At 18.8% G+C, this 20,000-nt stretch overlaps 5 protein-coding genes and 1 non-coding gene across 6 annotated transcripts in view; 4 read left to right on the top strand and 2 right to left on the bottom strand.

Moving 5' to 3' along the window:
* PF3D7_0709300 (Cg2 protein) overlaps positions 1-6,441 on the top strand; it is a gene marked incomplete at both ends in the record, with an annotated part of 8,190 nt that extends 1,749 nt beyond the window's left edge. Inside the window, one exon of the mRNA XM_001348971.1 lies at positions 1-6,441. This exon is cut by the window's left edge and continues 1,749 nt beyond it. Coding sequence (XP_001349007.1) covers positions 1-6,441 — 6,441 coding nt within the window.
* A 398-nt stretch (positions 6,442-6,839) lies between these two features.
* Positions 6,840-7,658, top strand: PF3D7_0709200 (glutaredoxin-like protein; the record flags this gene model as incomplete). The annotated part of the gene is made up of 1 exon (XM_001348970.1): positions 6,840-7,658. One exon carries the CDS (start codon positions 6,840-6,842, stop codon positions 7,656-7,658), a length of 819 nt encoding a protein of 272 aa, XP_001349006.1.
* A 381-nt stretch (positions 7,659-8,039) lies between these two features.
* Positions 8,040-11,786, bottom strand: PF3D7_0709100 (Cg1 protein; the record flags this gene model as incomplete). The annotated part of the gene is made up of 1 exon (XM_001348969.1): positions 8,040-11,786. The coding sequence occupies one exon, from the start codon at positions 11,784-11,786 to the stop codon at positions 8,040-8,042; it is 3,747 nt and encodes a 1,248-aa protein (XP_001349005.1).
* Positions 11,787-12,552: 766 nt separating this feature from the next.
* PF3D7_0709050 lies at positions 12,553-13,181 on the top strand. The gene has a single exon (XR_002966617.1). It is a non-coding gene; the product is annotated as a small nucleolar RNA (small nucleolar RNA).
* A 502-nt stretch (positions 13,182-13,683) lies between these two features.
* Positions 13,684-16,779, bottom strand: PF3D7_0709000 (chloroquine resistance transporter; the record flags this gene model as incomplete). Its single annotated transcript, XM_001348968.1, has 13 exons — positions 13,684-13,760; positions 13,930-13,984; positions 14,132-14,176; positions 14,370-14,462; positions 14,611-14,667; positions 14,805-14,855; positions 14,983-15,065; positions 15,162-15,237; positions 15,361-15,432; positions 15,586-15,718; positions 15,891-16,063; positions 16,243-16,511; positions 16,689-16,779. The coding sequence occupies 13 exons, from the start codon at positions 16,777-16,779 to the stop codon at positions 13,684-13,686; spliced, it is 1,275 nt and encodes a 424-aa protein (XP_001349004.1).
* A 2,978-nt stretch (positions 16,780-19,757) lies between these two features.
* The window catches only part of PF3D7_0708900 (protein SCO1, putative), a gene marked incomplete at both ends in the record, with an annotated part of 954 nt that continues 711 nt past the window's right edge, over positions 19,758-20,000 (top strand). The window contains one exon of the mRNA XM_001348967.1: positions 19,758-20,000. This exon is cut by the window's right edge and continues 711 nt beyond it. Coding sequence (XP_001349003.1) covers positions 19,758-20,000 — 243 coding nt within the window.

Below are 20,000 nucleotides of genomic sequence, written 5' to 3'. Positions count from 1 at the left end.
TCTAATAAAAAAAAAAAAAAAAAAAAAAATATTATTTTTAAAAATATTTTATCTTATTATGAATATGTAATATGTTTTTTTATGAAGAAAAAAATAAAAAATATTTTATCTTATAATCCTTATTATATTCATATAGAAAGTTGGTATAACAAAATTGGATATTGTATTGTATTCTTTTTATTTTCTATACTGAAAATTTTTTGTACTTGTGATGATGATACGACTCTACTCATATCTAGGAAGCACGTATATTATTTAAGTGATTCCTTAGAAAAAAGTGAGTATTCTTATAAGACAGGTGTTATAAACATACATGATTTATTGTTGGATTATTTTTTTGATCTTCATTTTATAAAGGATGAGTTGAAATGTCAAGATACAAATGGAAATATTAAATATGACCAAATGAATGACCATGTGAAAAATGACCATACCAATTATTATCAAAATAATAATATATTTAATTTGCTAACATTAATTAAGTTGAAGAAAGAAAATGAAAACTCATATATATTAAGATATACATTTTATAATCAAAAAATTGATTTATTTATAAATATGATAAATGAAAAGTTAGTATTCAAATGTCACTGGGATAGTGATATCTTTATAAATATGATTAGTTTGTCTTATAATTTAAAATTGATTATATATATTTTATATTTATTGAAATATTATTCTTCTTATATTTATATATATAATTTTTTAAAAGAACGATTTCAAGTAAGACCTGGTAAAATCGAAAATTTTGTTTTTAATAAAAAGGATTTATATCCAAATGTTTTTTTTCACAAATTAATGTTATATTATTTTTTAAAGAAATCGGACTATTCATCTAATCTGGTTATCACAAAATTTCTGGAGGAATTTTTTTCGTATATTGATTTTTATTTTTATATTTATTCGGGTGAGGAAAATAATCTGGAGACACAACTAAAAAGGGAATTGAAAAGGGGGGAAATAATAAATAATATTGTGAATGATCATTATGATAATATGAATGATCAAGGTGGTAATATGAATGATCATTATGATAATATGAATAACCATGATGATAATATGAATAACCCAGATGATAATATGAATAACCATGATGATAATATGAATAATCATGATGATAATATGAATAACCATGATGATAATATGAATAAACATACAAATTATTTGAATGACAAAGATAATTATAATAGTAAAGGAACCTTTCCAGAAAATACTTTCGATGATAAAAAGAATTGTTCTTATCAAAAAAATTTTGTATCCGTTTTTTATTTTACAATATATGTAAATAAAAATACGCCCTTATTATTATGCTTATTAATAGAAAGAGGCTATATATTTTGTACATATATTATTATTACATTTGAAAATATGAAAAAAAAAAGTATGGAAACACAAAATGGAGGAGGTAAATATGAAGAAGATATGAATAGTACATTTAAAAAAAATAATAGTTTTATAATACCCTTAATTCATAAAAAATATTTTCTTTCCTCACACATACATTTATATTTTGACAGTTTGAAAGATGTGATTGATAATAATTCTAATATGTTTATTAATTTATATAATATATTAAAAGTTAATTTTTACTGTCCCTTATTTTCGGATGGCTTCGATTTTTCCACGCATATAATGATGAATGGAAAGAAGAGTGGAAAAAAAAATGAAATGAAGAATTTGAGAGGAACTAATATGGAAAAGGCTGAAGAGAAAAGATATGTAGAGAATATTATTAATAATGATAGTCATAGTAATGTTCATGGGGATGATCATAATAATGTTCATGGGGATAGTCATAATAATGTTCATGGGGATGATCATAATAATGTTCATGGGGATAGTCATAGTAATAAACCTTGTTATATATACCAATTCTTTGATAAACAAAATTATCTTAATTTCATTAAACAAAAGAAAAAATGTGCCCTAGATTTACAATATTATATAAATAAAAGGAAAAATGCAAATTATTATGAATATCCAGAAAACTATATCAATAATTATATTTTACATTTATATACATCATTCAATAAAAAGTATGCTATGAAGAATGAACAGGACATGAACAAGGACGATAAAAATAACGAATTGATGATTTACCTTTTAATAAAAATCCATAGTAGTGGTTCTCTTTTTTTTAAAATACCAATAAAAGGAAAAAGGTATATGAAAATAAATAATTTGGATGTGATAAAAAATAGGGAGTTATTTATATATCATAAATGTTTAGTTATAAATATGAAACTTGAAAAAAAAAAAAAAAAAAAAAAATATGACAATGGGAAAAAAAATGATGATATGAATACTATATGTATGATAGATCAAAATAAATTACTTGACAATGAGAATAAAATAAAAATGAATGAAATTATAGACACAAATGTGATGAATAAAGATATATGTTCTAATATGGTTGATGATGAGAAGAATGAACAGGATACATCAAATAATACAATAACATCGAATGAAGGTAAAATAAATAATTGGGTTTTAATAAAAAAAATGTATATATTATTAAATGATGAAAGTACAAAATTAAATATTTTAGATATATTTTCATGTATTATAAAAAGTTGTTATACTTTCGATTTTTCAAACGAGCTTTATTATTTAGAAAATAAAATACTGTGTTCTAATTTTGTCGTAAGAAATAGTCATATATCAAATATTGATATTGTCTATTATTCTAATTATAATAAAGATATAACATGTTCCATAAGTTTAAATTTTCTGAATAATGAATATGACAATAATAATAATAATAATATAAAAAATGAATTGCCTAAAAGCAATGAAATGATACAAAAAGAAGAAATATTAAATAATAACCATAATACATTTAAACAAAAAAATAGAAATGATATGACAACACCTTTTTCTACGTGTAATGACATTTTAAAGAATTTATTATTTATCGATATATCTTTTAATAATCCAATTGATTGTATAAATAACATTTTTATTAAAGAAAAAAATAATTTATATTTATATTTAGAAAAGAAGAAAAGTATATATAATTTATTAAAATTAATATGTTTAACATATGAATTCCATCATAATTTTTATATTTTAATAAATAAAACAAATGAACATTTAAGAAAAACCCATTTTTTAAATATTATGGATCCTTCCATGTTATTCGATATACAATATGAAAATTTATTTACAATAAATTTGATATGTAAAGATTTATATATATATAATAATAATAATAATAATAATAATAATAATAATAATTTATGTTTATGTATTTTATTACATCCTGAATACTATTCTCAAATTATAATCATACCGTATTTAACTTGTTATAATAATAAAAATGTTAGAAATGATGTGAGCTTCAAAAAAAAAAATTATTTTTTTAAAAATTTTAAATATGACGATCATCTCAGAAATAAACAACAAAATTATAATGGTTCATTTTTGAATATCCAAAGAGATCATTCAAAAGGAGTATTAGAAAGGGATGGCAAAATAACACGAGATGATTTATTATCATCTTTTTCTGTTCAAACATATACATCATTGAATAATCAAAATGTATTTATTGATAATATGGATGAAGAAGATTTATTTATTTATTTATTTTTAAACTATTGTAATCTAATAAATTTTAATATAACTAATAATAATGTGTCACAAAATTATAATGATAAGATATCCGATTTAAATAAAACAAAAAATAAAAATGAAGAACGTTCTTTTTGGTCTTCTTCCCTTAAAAAGTTACTTACCAAATTTGATGAGGAAATATTTTCAACAAATGATTTGAGAGTTTTTGAAGAATATGAGATGTTTATTTCAAATATAAAGTATATATTAAAAATGAAAAACAAGATAATATCATCAGAAGTATTTTTTTTCTCTCCATATTTTCTTCCTACCGTATTATACAATCTATTTGAATTTTTAAGGACCCTAGGAGTGTGGTTAACATTACTAGGTCGACTAAAAAATGATTACACGGATATTAACTTAAGAAATGATAGAAATATATGTAACGTATTTCAATATATCACAGCTAAAAAGAATAGTAAGTCTTGGGATAATCAACCGAATCCTGAGGTGAAAAATATGAATACAGATGAAAATAATACCACAACAACAAAAAAAAAAAAAGATGATAATGATAATCAAAATGACGATATTTATATACATCTTATATGGAACATATATAATGTTAGAACATTATATACAGAAAGGTTAAATAATGATAGAAAGATAAGTAATGCCAAGAGAAAATATGAAACTTTTCATACTAATATGGATGATATTTTTAATGATGATAATAATTGTATAAATATAATAAATGTAGAAGATAATAAGGAAGAAAACATAAAAGATTTGAAGTATAAAAAATTAAAAACAAATGAAGTTGAAAAAGTTGATAATGAGTTTATACAAGTAACAGATAATAATATAATAGAGATAAATCCAAAAAAAAAAACATCTACACAAAATGAAGAACAACATAATATAAATACAATAAATGAGAATGGTAATATGTATACATATTCATTAATAAATAGTACACTTACTTTGAATAACATACATATGAAAAGATGGAAATATCTTATAAACACTTATTGTTTTAATAATTATATAATGTTTTTTCAAACAACACAAAATAAGTATCTTCTTAATAGAAGGTTGATAAAAAAAGCCTTTTTTTTAAGAAGTTTAAAATTTGATGATTTTAATGATATAAAATCTTACTATAAGAAGGTAAAGGAAATTAATTATTGTGATAATAATCATAAGAATAATAAAATGGATACTGCACAACAATATATACATTATTTAAAAGAGGATCAAAAAGAAAAGGAGCTTATAAATTTTGATCATATTATTAATTATATGTCTGATAATATATGGGTTTCTCAAATACATTATTTGACACATGGTATTAGCTTATACTTTGAAAATGTGGGCGAAGAGGTTGATGAGGAGGATGCCTGGTTTTACTGTCTTCAAAAAAAAAAAAAAATAAATGGTGATGATAATAAAATGAATGGTGATAATAAAATGAATGGTGATAATAAAATGAATGGTGATAATAAAATGAATGGTGATAATAAAATGAATGGTGATAATAAAATGAATGGTGATAATAAAATGAATGGTGATAATAAAATGAATGGTGATAATAAAATGAATGGTGATAATAAAATGAATGGTGATAATAAAATGAATGGTGATAATAAAATGAATGGTGATAATAAAATGAATGGTGATGATAATAAAATAAATGGTGATGATAATAAAAATTGTGATGATAATAAAAATTGTGATGATAATAAAAATTGTGATGATAATAAAAATTGTGATGATAATAAAATTAATTGTGATGGTGAGGTGTGTGGGGAGGAGTATTCAAGAAAACTTTTGATTTTATATAAAGATAATATTTTAAAAGAAAACTGTGAAATAAATTGCTCATTGAATATAATATATAAATATATTAGAATATGGTTATTAAGATTAAAGTTACAAGATGTAGATGTTTTTTTTTGTATATTGAATGAAGTAATTAATGATAAAAAAAAGATTTGTGAATTTTCGTCATTAGTTTTTAATTCTGTTTTATCTTATTACGAACATTTAGATTTTTGGTTATCTAAAAATACAGATGTTTTGTGTTCTCCTTTTATAGAGACCCAATTTACTTTGAGAGAAGAGAAAGATGTAATAAATGATAGTATAAATAATGTTGAAAAATCAGATTTGTTTTTAAAATATAAAAAGAATAAAAATAAGGAAATAAAATATAATGATAAAAAATTTATTGAAATAATTATTCCATTTATAATAAAAGAAAAAGGAGAAGAGAAAAATTTACATATGGATAATATATTAAAATATAATAAAAATGATATAAAAATAGATTATAATGATATGAATAATTCGATGGATATAATAAAAAATGAAGATGATAAAGAATATTTAAGTAATTATATAAATAATAATATTAAAAATATTAAAAATATTAAAAATAATAATGATGTACAAAATTCCAATATGAATTCAAATTATAAAAATATAGATATAAATATGTTAAATGCTTTAAATTGTTCTGTTATTAATTATAATAATATAAAAATTAATTATAAAATATGGAGATATATGCCTTGTCCATTTAAAATAATATCATATAATAAAAATAAATTAGATATTTTAAAAAAAAATAATGATAGTATCATTTTAAGCTTTCAAATTTCTTCCTTACCTGTAAAAAATTTAAAAGACGTATATATAAATAATGAGCCTTTTATTAAATTCCTTGTAACTAATCATATTGATTTAAATGTAGCCCATGAAAGAGTTATGAATATTTTACAAAAATATAATTTAAAACCAAACTATTCCTTAGTAGCTACACAAACAATTCTCCACATTTCAACATTTGAATTATTGCTCAACGCTAATCAAAAAAAGGAATGAACACTATTTTAATTATACACATATTTTATAATTATGGGAAAATAATCCTTACTTTTGCACATATTCGCTCCTTCAAATACTTGTAAAAAGACTTAACGGTATTAATAAATGTGTACCATATGTATATATGCCACTATAAGGATGAATAAATAAATAAATAAATATATATATATATATATATATATATATATATATATATAATTATTTATTATATTATATTATATTATATTATATTTTATTTTTTTTTTTTTTAATTTGTCAAGTGTTTATATTTCTATAATTTTGATATTTTTTTTCAAACAAATGAATAAATAAATATAAATATGAACATATATATATGTATATTTTATTTTATTTTATTTTTTAATTTTTTTTTTTTTTAATAACATAAAAAAAAAATGAACAAATACATAAGAGCGCCAAATTTAATTTATATTTGTGCTTCTCTGGGTATTCATTCCATACTTTTTAAAAAACAAAAAAGTCCAGATAATAAAAATTCGTACCATATTAAAGATTTCATAAAATTAAAAAATATAATATTCTTAACATCCTGTGAAGTTACCCAGGATCCAAAAGAAGGAGGAGGAAAAAAAAATTATGATAGGTACCACAATGAATTATTTAACAATAAAATAAATCAAAATAAGGTACACATCGATAATAATGAATTAGTAAATTATTTTGATGAATTGTATGAACAAAGTAAAAATGAAAATATTATTACAAAGGGTGAGGGGGAAGAGGTAGAGTTCAATTCATCAAACCTTTTGTTACCCTTTGTTGAGGAGCATGAACATGTAAAAGATAAAAATGATAATGATAAATGTATAAAATATGAATATGTTAATGATAAATGTATAAAAGATGAACATGGTGAATTCGAAAGAGTAGAAGAGAATATAAAATTAAGTGAAGATATAATAAATATTATTGAAAATATTTTAAAAAAATATAATGTTGTTTTATTTATGAAAGGCACAGCTTTAAATCCTTATTGTAAATATAGTAAACAAGCTATTCACATTTTAAAATTAAATAAAGTAAAACAAATTCATACAGTCAATATTTTAGATAATCAAGAATTAAGAAATGCTTTAAAAATTTATTCGAACTGGCCTACATTTCCTCAATTATATGTTAATCAAAAATTTATAGGTGGCATAGACAAGTTGCAAGAATTGCATGACCAAAATAAAATTAAAGATATTATATAATATGTATATATATATATATATATATATATTTATTTATTTATTTATTTATTTATTTATATATATGTCCACTTTGTTTTTTTTAAAACAAAGTTATTTTCAAATATATTTGTAATTTTTTTGTACAAAATGAAATATATATATTTTATAAAAAACACAAATAAAAAAATTACACACATATATAATATATATATATATATGTGAACAAAAAAACAAAATAAAATAAAAATGAGAAAGAAATGTATATATAATAAATTTCATATATATATATAATATATATATATATATATATATATATTTTTTTTTTTTTTTTTTTTTTTTGCCCCACCATTATGTGCTTGTGGTTTGTTTTATCAAATTCAATAATTTTGTTCATGTGAATATTTAAAAGATTAAATTAAAAAAGTCATATGGGAATAGTTTCCATATGATATGTTTTTTTTTAGGAATATAAAAATGAAAGGAATTATTATATTTTTCAAAAAATTCATATAAGTATTCATTATATATAATTTCATCACCATAAATTAAACTTGATTCTGGTACATAAGCAAAATGGAAAACTTCCTCATCAGTTTGATTAGTATCATTTTCTTTTTTTTTTTCTTTTTCTCCATAATTTTTATTATATGTTAATTTATCATTAGGGCCATAATCCATTTTGTTTTTATTATATCTATTTTTATCATGTTGATTAAAATGGTCTTTATAATCACCACCATTCACATTAACATTAACATTAACATTTTCATTTTCATTTTCATTGTTTTTTATGTTTACATTTTTTTTATGTTCCTTATTACCTTTGTTACAATTCTTTTTATTTGGATCCTTAGTATAACAAAATACATTTTGATTTTTTTTCTTCTTGTTATTTATTAAGAGAAGATAATGAACTGTGTTTTGAAATTCAGGGGGGTATTCAGAAAAGGATTTTTTTTTCCATTCGTTCGGAGCAAAACATGAATAATCCCAACTAATAACTACAGCTTGGTAATTCCAATATTTGTGTCTTACAACATTTCCTATATGGAATATGGGAATTGATTTATAAATTCGTTTCCGTACATAATTTCCTAAACCAAAATAATATTTCTTTCCAAATATAATTTCTGTATCTTTTGGTATAGCTTCAAAGGAAAGGAAATTTTTATTCTTAAATATTTTATTTTGTAAAAGATAATATTCCAATAAATTCATTTTATCATCATTACTAATAAAATCGTCATTCTTTAATATATCTTCTTTATTAAAAAAAAAATTTGGTAATGTATATTCATTATGATTTTTATAAGATGATATATTCGGGTCATTCCATTTATTACTAATATTATAAAAATTATTCACATTATTGTTATTATTTATAATATTACTACTTATAATATTAGGCATACTATCATATTGATTATACATAATATTATTAAACGTATTACTCGCCCACTTATCCTGAAGCTGGGAACTTGCTGCATATATATTCCTAAAACATTTTACCGTCTCATTTTTTGATTTCATGGGCATATGTAACAGTGGATGAGCGCAGACATAAGGTGAAGTTATATGCACATAGTAATGACATTCCGTTGATTGGAATACATTAACAACTTTTGTTTGAGTTCCGCTTTTGTAATTTAAAGAACAGTCAAAATACATTGTCGTTATATAATCATGAACTTCGTCTAAGGAATCTATACATTTTCCTCCCTTTAAATCAAAAGCCAACGCTTTATAAAAACTACCATTTCCATATTTTAGCACCTCCAGTGGTTTATCAATTATATAGGTACTTACATATGGCATATGGTGTGCTGATGAAGAAAAGTAAGCAGAAAGGGAGGTTATGTAAAAGGGGGTATAAGACACATTAAAAGAGGATGGGAATAAATTTGGTGCTGATGAAAAAGTATTTGATGATGACAACGTATTTGGTGATGATAACGTATTTGATGATGACAACGTATTTGATGACGACAACGTATTTGATGATGGCAACGTATTTGATGATGACAACGTATTTGGTGATGACAACCTATTTGATGACGACAACGTATTTGGTGATGACAACGTATTTGGTGATGACAACCTATTTGATGATGACAACGTATTTGGTGATGACAACGTATTTGATGATGACACCCCTTTTGTATCAGATGTATTATTTGGTGTAGTCATACTATTTTGTGGTGATATATTAGCTGATGTTCCCATACTATTTGGAGATAATCCATTCCTTAAAGAAAATTCCTCTAAAGATGACAACATTTGAGGTGAAGTTAAATTTTTTTTTTTATTTGAATAATCATATTTTACATTTGATATATTTGAATTATTCGTATTTGTAGATGATAGCGAATTTTGTTGTGTGGGCAAAGGATTAGATGTTGATAGGTTTCCTTTCAATTTATTATAATATTCTATAGTTTTTTTCATCATATGATTAGATTTTAATACAGGAAAAATATCATACATTTTTTCATAAAAGGGTTTACCTTGATTAAGTGAATTATATGATGATCCTAATAAAACTAATGGATATTTTTCTTTCCCATAAGCATTTTTCTTATATTGTATAACACTATATGGTAAACATATTTCAAACATGGTATCATCTTCTCTAATAAAATGATGACATTTATTCATCAGATTTTTTAAAAGAAAAAAATTTGGTGGATTTATTTTCTCTGTATAATTACAAAACATATATCCACTTAATGTAATACGATATAAATATATAGCTTCAGGATAATATAAATTTAAATTGTGTATTAATTTTTGTTTTAATGATTTATAATAATCTTCAGTATATTGATAATTCGAAAATGATTTAAAAAAATATACATCATTATCTTTTAATTTTTTTATTATAATATTATAAAGTTTAGTAATAGTTGTATTTAAATGTTCATATATTTGGAAAATGAATGGATAATATACATTATACAGCTTTTCAAAACTATTAACTCTTAAATTATTATTACCACATAAAAATAATACTTCAAAAAAATATTTGCCATCACTATAATATTGTACAACAGTATTATTAGAAAATAATAAATCTTTTCCTATAGCATAAGTAGATATAGTGATATGTTTTTTATGTTTCGTATGATATCTTTTTGTTATAAATGATATAGATTTATTTAAACATATTTTTAATATATTTCCATTATTAAACGCATCAATACATGTATTATTTATGGTTAACATTTTCCCTTTTATTATATGACTTTTTAATAATACGTCATCATTAATATTATTATATATTCTATATTTATGATACGCATTAATTTTATGTTTATAAAAAATATAATCATATAACCTTTTAAAATTACAATTAAATGTCTTATTTAATTTATCAACTTTTTCGTTTCTTTCGTTCGAAAAATAATCATAATGATTTTTTTTTTTTTTATCTTTTTTTTTTTTTTTTTTTTTTTTTTTTTTCCCCCCCTTTAATTCTTTGGAATATTTATTATTTAATTTATTCAATACGTTATTACAAGTCCAACCGTTATTATTACTGTTCTTATAACTTGTATTATTATCACCAACATCTTTAATAATATTTTGTGTAAGATCGCTTGCTTGTATATTTTCATCTTGGACATTCATCCAGTAATGTGCATTATGATATTCGATTTCGTAGTTATCTTCCTTTAGGTATAAATTATAGTTCATATTATTATTATCTTGATATTTTAGAAGAAAGTTTTTATTTAGATGTTCTTCTATATAATCATACCTATTGTAGGTTGTATCATAATCATTATTAATTTGATTGTCACCATTATTGCTGATATGATTATAATTATTTTTATAATTATTATTATAACTCTTCTTCTTTTTATTATTATTATTATTATTATTTATTTCTTTATGTTCGTCAAACCCATTAGGGTAAAAATCATCAACCTCTTTCAATAAATCATATTGCTCACATGTATCAAAACTATCAGACTTATCTAATATACAAAGAAAGGAATCTTTTCCTACCGTTATGTTCGTATATTTTAAAGATCTATCTAAATTGATTAAGGTACTAGGTACACTATAATCCAGTTGAATCTGGTATTTTGTATTTAAGAAACATATGCAAACCAATACGTTTACAATAATAACAAGAAAAGTAAACATCTTCTTTTATATCATATTTACTCTGATATTTTTCATTATTCGATATATTTTATATATATATATATATATATAATATAACTTCAAAAAAAAAAAAAAAAATACAAAATGGTACTTTAAATGATTAATGCGTAATAATATATAAATAAATAAATAAATATATATATATAATATATATATATATATATATATATATATTAACGTGTTTTATTATTTTCTCTTATATATATATATATATATATTATGTATGTACGAATGTGTAATATAAAAAAAATAAGAAATAAGAAATTAAATTTCAATATTAATGATACAATGGGATTTACAAAAAAATTATTATATTAAATAATTATATATATATATATATATATACATATATATATGTGCAGTATATATTTTTCTGGTCCTTGTAATTTTTATTTATTAAATATATTTTTTTTTTTTTATCGCGAACATACTGGAATATATAAAATATATATACATAATATATATATATAATATATATATTATATAATTATTTATTCCTTTTATTTTATTATTATTTTATTTATATATTTTATTTATTTATTTATTTATTTTATTATTTTTTTTTTTTTTGACCCTTATATATTCCACCCATTTTATAAGAATAAATATAATAATATTTCTGTTTTATTAAAAAAACATTATCTTTGAATAAGGCATTATTTAACAAAAAAAAAAAAATATAACATACTTTTTTTTTTTTTTTTCTTTTTTTAGTAAAATACATTTATTTTGTATTTAATTCGTTAAAAAGATGATGATAACTAATATTATACAAGAAGAAAGAGAAGAAGCAAGAAAAAAAAAAAAAAAATAAAATAAAATAAAATAACTGAAACTTGAAATAAGTGGCGAAAGATATTTCAAATTTCATTATACAAAATATTTCTTTTTTCTTTTTTTTTTTTCTTTTAGAAGATATAATCTTAATTATATTTTATAAAATAAATTAAAAAAAAAAATATAATTGTAAAATCTTCTTAACAAGAACAAATACAAAACATTTTGTATTCTTATTATTTCATTAATGAAATGATAATTTACAAACTTGATAAAATAGAAAAAATTAAAAAATAAAATAAATCTTTACGAATGTTAGAGATAATTTTTATATATTTTATTTTTTACCTATTTATCAAAACACCAAAAGGGAAAAAAAAAAGAAAAGGAATAAATCAATAAATATATATATATATATATATATATATATATATATATATATATATTTTATATATATACATATTTGTCAATTGGACAAAATTGTTTGCTCCTTTGACACAGTATGAATTTTTTTTTTTTTTCTTTTTTTGCTTCTTCTCATTTCTATTATCATGATTGAAGAATGGAAAAAATCTTTGGTAATCTGATTTTTAATGAATTAAAAATTAAATTTAACAATAACAATAGTTTATAATTTAAAAAAATTTATATATATATATAATATAATATATATATATATAATTATATTTCTTTTTATGACATATATATATAAATTATAAACATACATAATAATATATATAAATAAATAAATATATATATATATATATATATATATACTTTTAACTTTTTTTTTTTTCCCTTTTTTTATTTCCTTATTCTTTTTTCAAATATCAATAAATAAATATATATATATTTATGTGTATATAATATAAATACTAAAAAAGTACAAAATTTCATAAAAAATTTACATCTTAATAATAATAAAGAGATCTCTATACCTTCAACATTATTCCTTATAAAGTGTAATGCGATAGCAAATATAAATATTAGGAAAATGATTTATTAAAAAAAAAAAGGAAAAAAAAAAAAAAAAAAATAAAGAAAAAAACATGAAAAATAAAAAAAATATAAAAAATATAAAAAAATAAATGATATAATTTTATTGTGTAATAATTGAATCGACGTTGGTTAATTCTCCTTCGGAATCTTCATTTTCTTCATTTCTCATTTTTTTTCCTAATGTAAGCAAATTTAAAAAAAATTTATGATAAATTATAACAATAGAATAAAAAGACAGATGGAAATATAAAAATATATATATATATATATATATATATGAACAAAATATATAAGAACAATATACATATTTTATATATTATATTTTTTTATCTTATTTTTGTATTACTTTCTAAGATAATATTTCCTACACGGTAAATTATAGAACCAAATAGGTAGCCAAACTGTAAAAAAAAAAAAAAAAAAAAAAAAAAAAAAAATATAAATATTTATGAACGAACAAGCCATTTGATATTACACACATATTATATACACATTATTTTGTTCATAAAAAAAAAAAAAAAAAATTCATTTTTTAATTTCACACTTACCAAAGTTACGAAATCTAATAATCTTGGTTCTCTTACAACATCACCCTATAAAATTAAAAAGTAAAAATAATATACATGAATGCATAAAATTATTATAAAATATGATACGTTGTACCATCATAAACATTTAAATGTATATTGTGAAAAAAAAAAAAAACATTACATATAAAAAATATATATCATATATATCATATATTTCACATATATATTTATATATTTATATCTTTTTAATTCTTACGGCTAAGAATTTAAAGTAATAAGCAATTGCTATTGCTGGACCTTGTATACAACTAACAATAGTATATGTCATGGTAGAAAATTTGTCGATAATCTATAAAAAGCATAGAAAATGAAAAATTATATGGTTACATATATATATATATATATATATATATATATATATATCTTAATTCAATTAAACATTCCCATATTTATTTCCTCTTGTATGTATCAACGTTTTTCATCCTTTTTATTCTTACATAGCTGGTTATTAAATTATCACAAATGTTAAAGAAGGAAAACAATGCGAAGGTTTTCTAAAAAAAAAAAATAAAAAATAATAAATAAAATAATAATATATATAATATATATAATATTGTTTTATTTAATTATTATTGTTAAAATATATATAAATGTCTCTTATAATTTTGAAATTTTATTATAAGCTTCTTACCCATGCTCCGTCACAATCATCACATAACTTAGCCATACCAAGACCACAATTCTGAAGAGGAAACAAAACAAAAAAAAAAAAAATAATTAAAATAAAACAAATTGAACATTAAAAAACATATTTTTTTATTAACATAATAAGTAGTAATTTTTAATATATAATGAAAATCCTATTTTACCTCTACGACTGTGTTTCTTCCCAAGAATAAACATGCGAAACCATTTTTTATATTTGTCCATATTTCATTATATGGTAAATGAACTAAAAAGGGAAAATTATACATACATACATATATATATATATATATATGGGCACATTTCATTTTATTTTATTTTTTCTTTCCTAATTAATTCTTACGTTGTTTTAAAAATGGAAGGGTGTATACAGGTAATATAAGACAAGAAGTGAACAATTGGAAAAAGGATACCATAGCCTATAAGAAATAAAAATAACAGAAATAATTATAATGCGTTATAGGAATAAAAAAAAAAAAAGTGGTAAAAAAGGAAATATATATATAATATATATATTATTATTATTATATTTTTCTTCTTACATTTAATCTTAAAATGTCAATCTTATATTTTTTAAAAACTATTTCCCTTGTCATGTTTGAAAAGCATACAGGCTAAAAAAAAAAGAAGGAAAAAAAAAAAAAAAAATGATAAAGAATATAAATTAATATAATAAAAACAAAGTTTAAGTGTTAATATATATTAAATATTACAATATATATATATATATATATATATTTATTTATTTATATATTTTGTTTTCTTACAATTAAGGCACTAATTAAGACAAGATTAAATATGATAGAATTTTCTTCTTGTGTTTCAAAAGATAATTTCATTTCTACAAGAGCTATTGTTACAACAATAATAACTGCTCCGAGATAATTGTATAAGTGATATCTAAAAAGGAGTAAATAAATAAATATAAATAAATAAATATATAAATATATAAATAAATATATATAAATATATAAATAAATATATATAAATATATATATATATTTTATATTTTTTTTTTTTTTTTTTTTTTTTTTTTTTTTTTTTTTTTTGTAATTTAAAATAGTATACTTACCTATATCTTAATATTAAAAAGCAGAAGAACATATTAATAGGAATACTTAATTGAAGAACAAATGATTGGATATTTCCAGTAGTTCTTGTAAGACCTATGAAGGCCAAAATGACTGAACAGGCATCTAACATGGATATAGCAAAAAATTGTAAATTAAAGCTTCGGTGTCGTTCCTAAAAAGGTCATAAGAAATAAATATAAATATATAAACAAATTAATCAACATACATACATATATATATATATATATATATATATATATATATATATATATATATGTGTAATGTTTTATATTGGTAGGTGGAATAGATTCTCTTATAAATCCATCATTTTAATATATTGATTTATCTTACTTTTGAATTTCCCTTTTTATTTCCAAATAAGGAATAAACAATAAAGAACATAATCATACAAATAAAGTTGTGAGTTTCGGATGTTACAAAACTATAGTTACCAATTTTGTTTAAAGTTCTTTTAGCAAAAATTTTATTCATTACACATACACTTAAATAAATAATACTTAAAATATAAATAAAAATATTATCCTTAATCTCTTTAAAAATAAGTTTAAACACATGAGCACATTTACCAAGACAAGAACCTCCACCTAAACGTGAGCCATCTGTTAAGGTCGACAAGGGAAAAAAAAAAAAAAAAAAAAAAAAAAAAAAAAAAAAAATTAATACATATGGGTATACATATATATATATATATATATATATATATATATATATATATCCAATAGGTTGATTTATCTATTCATTTATATCATTCCATATTTCCATTTTTGGATACTTACTTCCTTCTTGTACTAAATTATCTAATTCTCTATAACGCTCGTCATTTTTGCTTGAATTTTTTTGATTATTTTTTTTACTTGCGAATTTCATTTTGTTATATGTAAGAAATTAAAAAAAACAAAATAATAAATGAATGTATAATAAATAATATGACTGCGTGTATTTATTATTAACGGATATTATAGTCTAAAAATATAATATATCGGAATGTCGATTTTAAAATATTTATGTCATATATGTGGAAGACAATGAAAATAATCTATAGAATTATTTAACTTTTTAAAAAACATACATGTATATATAAATATATATACATATATATATATATATATATATATATATATATATATATTTATATAAAATTTTTTTCATATATTATTAAATATTCTCCATTAAAAAAAAAAAAAAAAAAAAAACAAAAACTTCATGTGTTATACAAATATTGACATATCAATATATATATAAATATATTATATATAATATACAAAAATGGAACCACAAATATATAGAAAATATATTCAAATATACATCATGTATATAATCTAAAATATTTGTACAAATTATATATATGTTTATTAAAAAAAGCTTAGAAGCAGTACAACTTGGGAAAGTAAAAAAAAGGAAAAAAAAAAAAAAATATATATAGTAATATATATATATATATATATATATAAATATATATATTTATATTATATATACATAAATATATTTTTATAAACAAATTTGTTTATAAATGAATTCTATTTAAATTATATAAAATCTTTTATATAACAATTTATATAATGGAGGACATTTATTAAAAATATATGTACTTTTTTTATTAAGTTAAAATTCTTAACTTTCAAAAAAAAAAAATATATGTAATAAAATATACAATATATATATATTTATATATTTATACAATAAACAGAATGAACAATCGAAAGTCAAAAAAAAAAAAAAAAAAAAAAAAAAAGGTTCAAGTATAAGAATATAGATATTTTTAGAATAATATTATATATTATTATATTTCAAAAAAAAAAAAATATAATATATATATATATATAGTTTCCTATATAATAATTAAATAAATATATATATATATATAACATATTATTATTAATATTTATTTATTAATATATATCAAATTAATAAATAAATACGATTTCTATATGAAATTTATTTTATCTCATGATATATAATAAAAAAAGTATGGAAATATATAAATTATATAAATTATATATATTTATGGACTTATAATATTAAATATATAAGAATTTTTTTTATATATTTTTAAACAATAAAAAAAAAAAATAAATAAATAATCGGAAAAATAGGAATTTATAAAAAATATATATTTTTTATATATAATAATAATAATAGGTATAAGTTCTTTTTTATTTATAAAATATAATAAAAAAATATATAAAAAATTTCTTTTTTCATATGGAAAAATAAAAAAATATATAAGAAAATATTTATTTTTATATAGTAAACATTCTAATATAATATAAAAAAAATTTATAATATTATGTAATTTATTTATGTATATGTATATAGAATCACTCAACTACTATATAAAATTTCTAAATATTATATAAATACAGTAGGAGTTACTTTTATTTTTATTTACATATATATATGAGCTGATATTCTTAGGGTTCTAATTTTTTAGAATCTATTTAGAGCTTTAAAAGGAATATATTGAAATATGAGAATTGAAGTATAAAATTATATTTATTATTATAATATATATATATATATATATATATAAATTTAATATTATGATGATGTGGTAATATTTATATATATATAATTAATATATATATATATATATATAATATATATATATATATATATATATATATAATATATATATAATTTAATATTATGGTAATGTGGTAATATAATATATATATATATATATATATATATAATATATTAATACATAAATAAATATGTATTTATTTAAAACCTTAAAAAAAATTTTATATATAATTATAATTATATATATATATATATATTTCTTCTTTTAAGCCATAATGTATATAAAAACAAAATAGGCCTATTATTTAACCCTTATAAAAATATTTCTCTACCCCCAATATTTTATTTTTTATACATTACATTTTTTTGATACTGTATATATATTTTATATGTATTTTTTTATTTAGACTATATATATATATATATATTATATAATATATTATATAGGTAATTATTTCTTTTCATAGATTATACAAAAAAATAAAAATACAAACATAAATAAAAAAAATACGAACATATTATTTAATATATTACTTTTTTTTAATTTTTTAATGTAATATATATATATATATATATATATATATATGTATAATAAATAAATATGGCATATAAATAATTATTATATTTAAAAAGAAGAAAAAAAAAAAAATTAGGATGTAATTCGTTTATAATATATATATAGGAGTTTTTTTTTTTTCTTTTTCTTTTTTTTTTCTTTTTTTTTTGGTATTAAATATAAATATGTATTATTTTGTTCTGTTCTTTTTTTTCCATTTATTATAAAATAATTTTTTTTTTGTAAAGTGCTGTATTCCAAAGGACATAGCTTCAAAATAGGACACTCCAATTATTTATATATATATATATATATATATATATAATATTAATTTATATTTATTATGTATATATTAATATATAATTACAAAAAATATATTAACCCAAAATGGTACACCATATATATATTTAAAATGGTAAAAAATATGTATGTGTTTCACTATTAAAAAGTATTATATAAAAAAAAAAAAAAAAAAAAAAAAAAACTCATGTGCGATACGTTTATTTATATGGATATAACAAAATAAATAAAATAAAATCAATTAATAAATGTATGTCGAAATGTTAAGATATAAGAATTTAATTTAACGTATATTTTATTTAAATCGAATTTATTTTATCGTATAAAATAGGAAGATATAAATAAATAAATGTAAATGTGAATAATATATAAATAATATATATATATATATATATATATATATATTTTATGTACATCATAATTGTTTACGTTATTTTTGTTTTTTTGCTGTTTCATTATTTCAAAAATGAATAAGGTGCTTTTAAATAGCTTAAACAAAATATGTAATAAAAAAAAAAATGGATATAACAATTTTAATGTATTATTGAATATAAGAAATATTGTTTATGATACTAGTAGAAATTATAAAAAAAGGGAAAATATATTTTATAAAAGTTTTATAAGAAATGATTATAGTAGTATGAGTAAAAAAGTTGAGGATGAAAATGATAATAAAAAAAAGTCGAAAAAGAAAAATATATTTTTAACA

Source organism: Plasmodium falciparum (genome assembly GCF_000002765.6).
Source record: "Plasmodium falciparum 3D7 genome assembly, chromosome: 7".
NCBI classification, from domain to species: Eukaryota; Apicomplexa; class Aconoidasida; order Haemosporida; family Plasmodiidae; genus Plasmodium; species Plasmodium falciparum.
The sequence above is the reverse complement of the archived record's forward strand: the minus strand, read 5'-3'. Positions and strand labels throughout refer to the sequence as shown.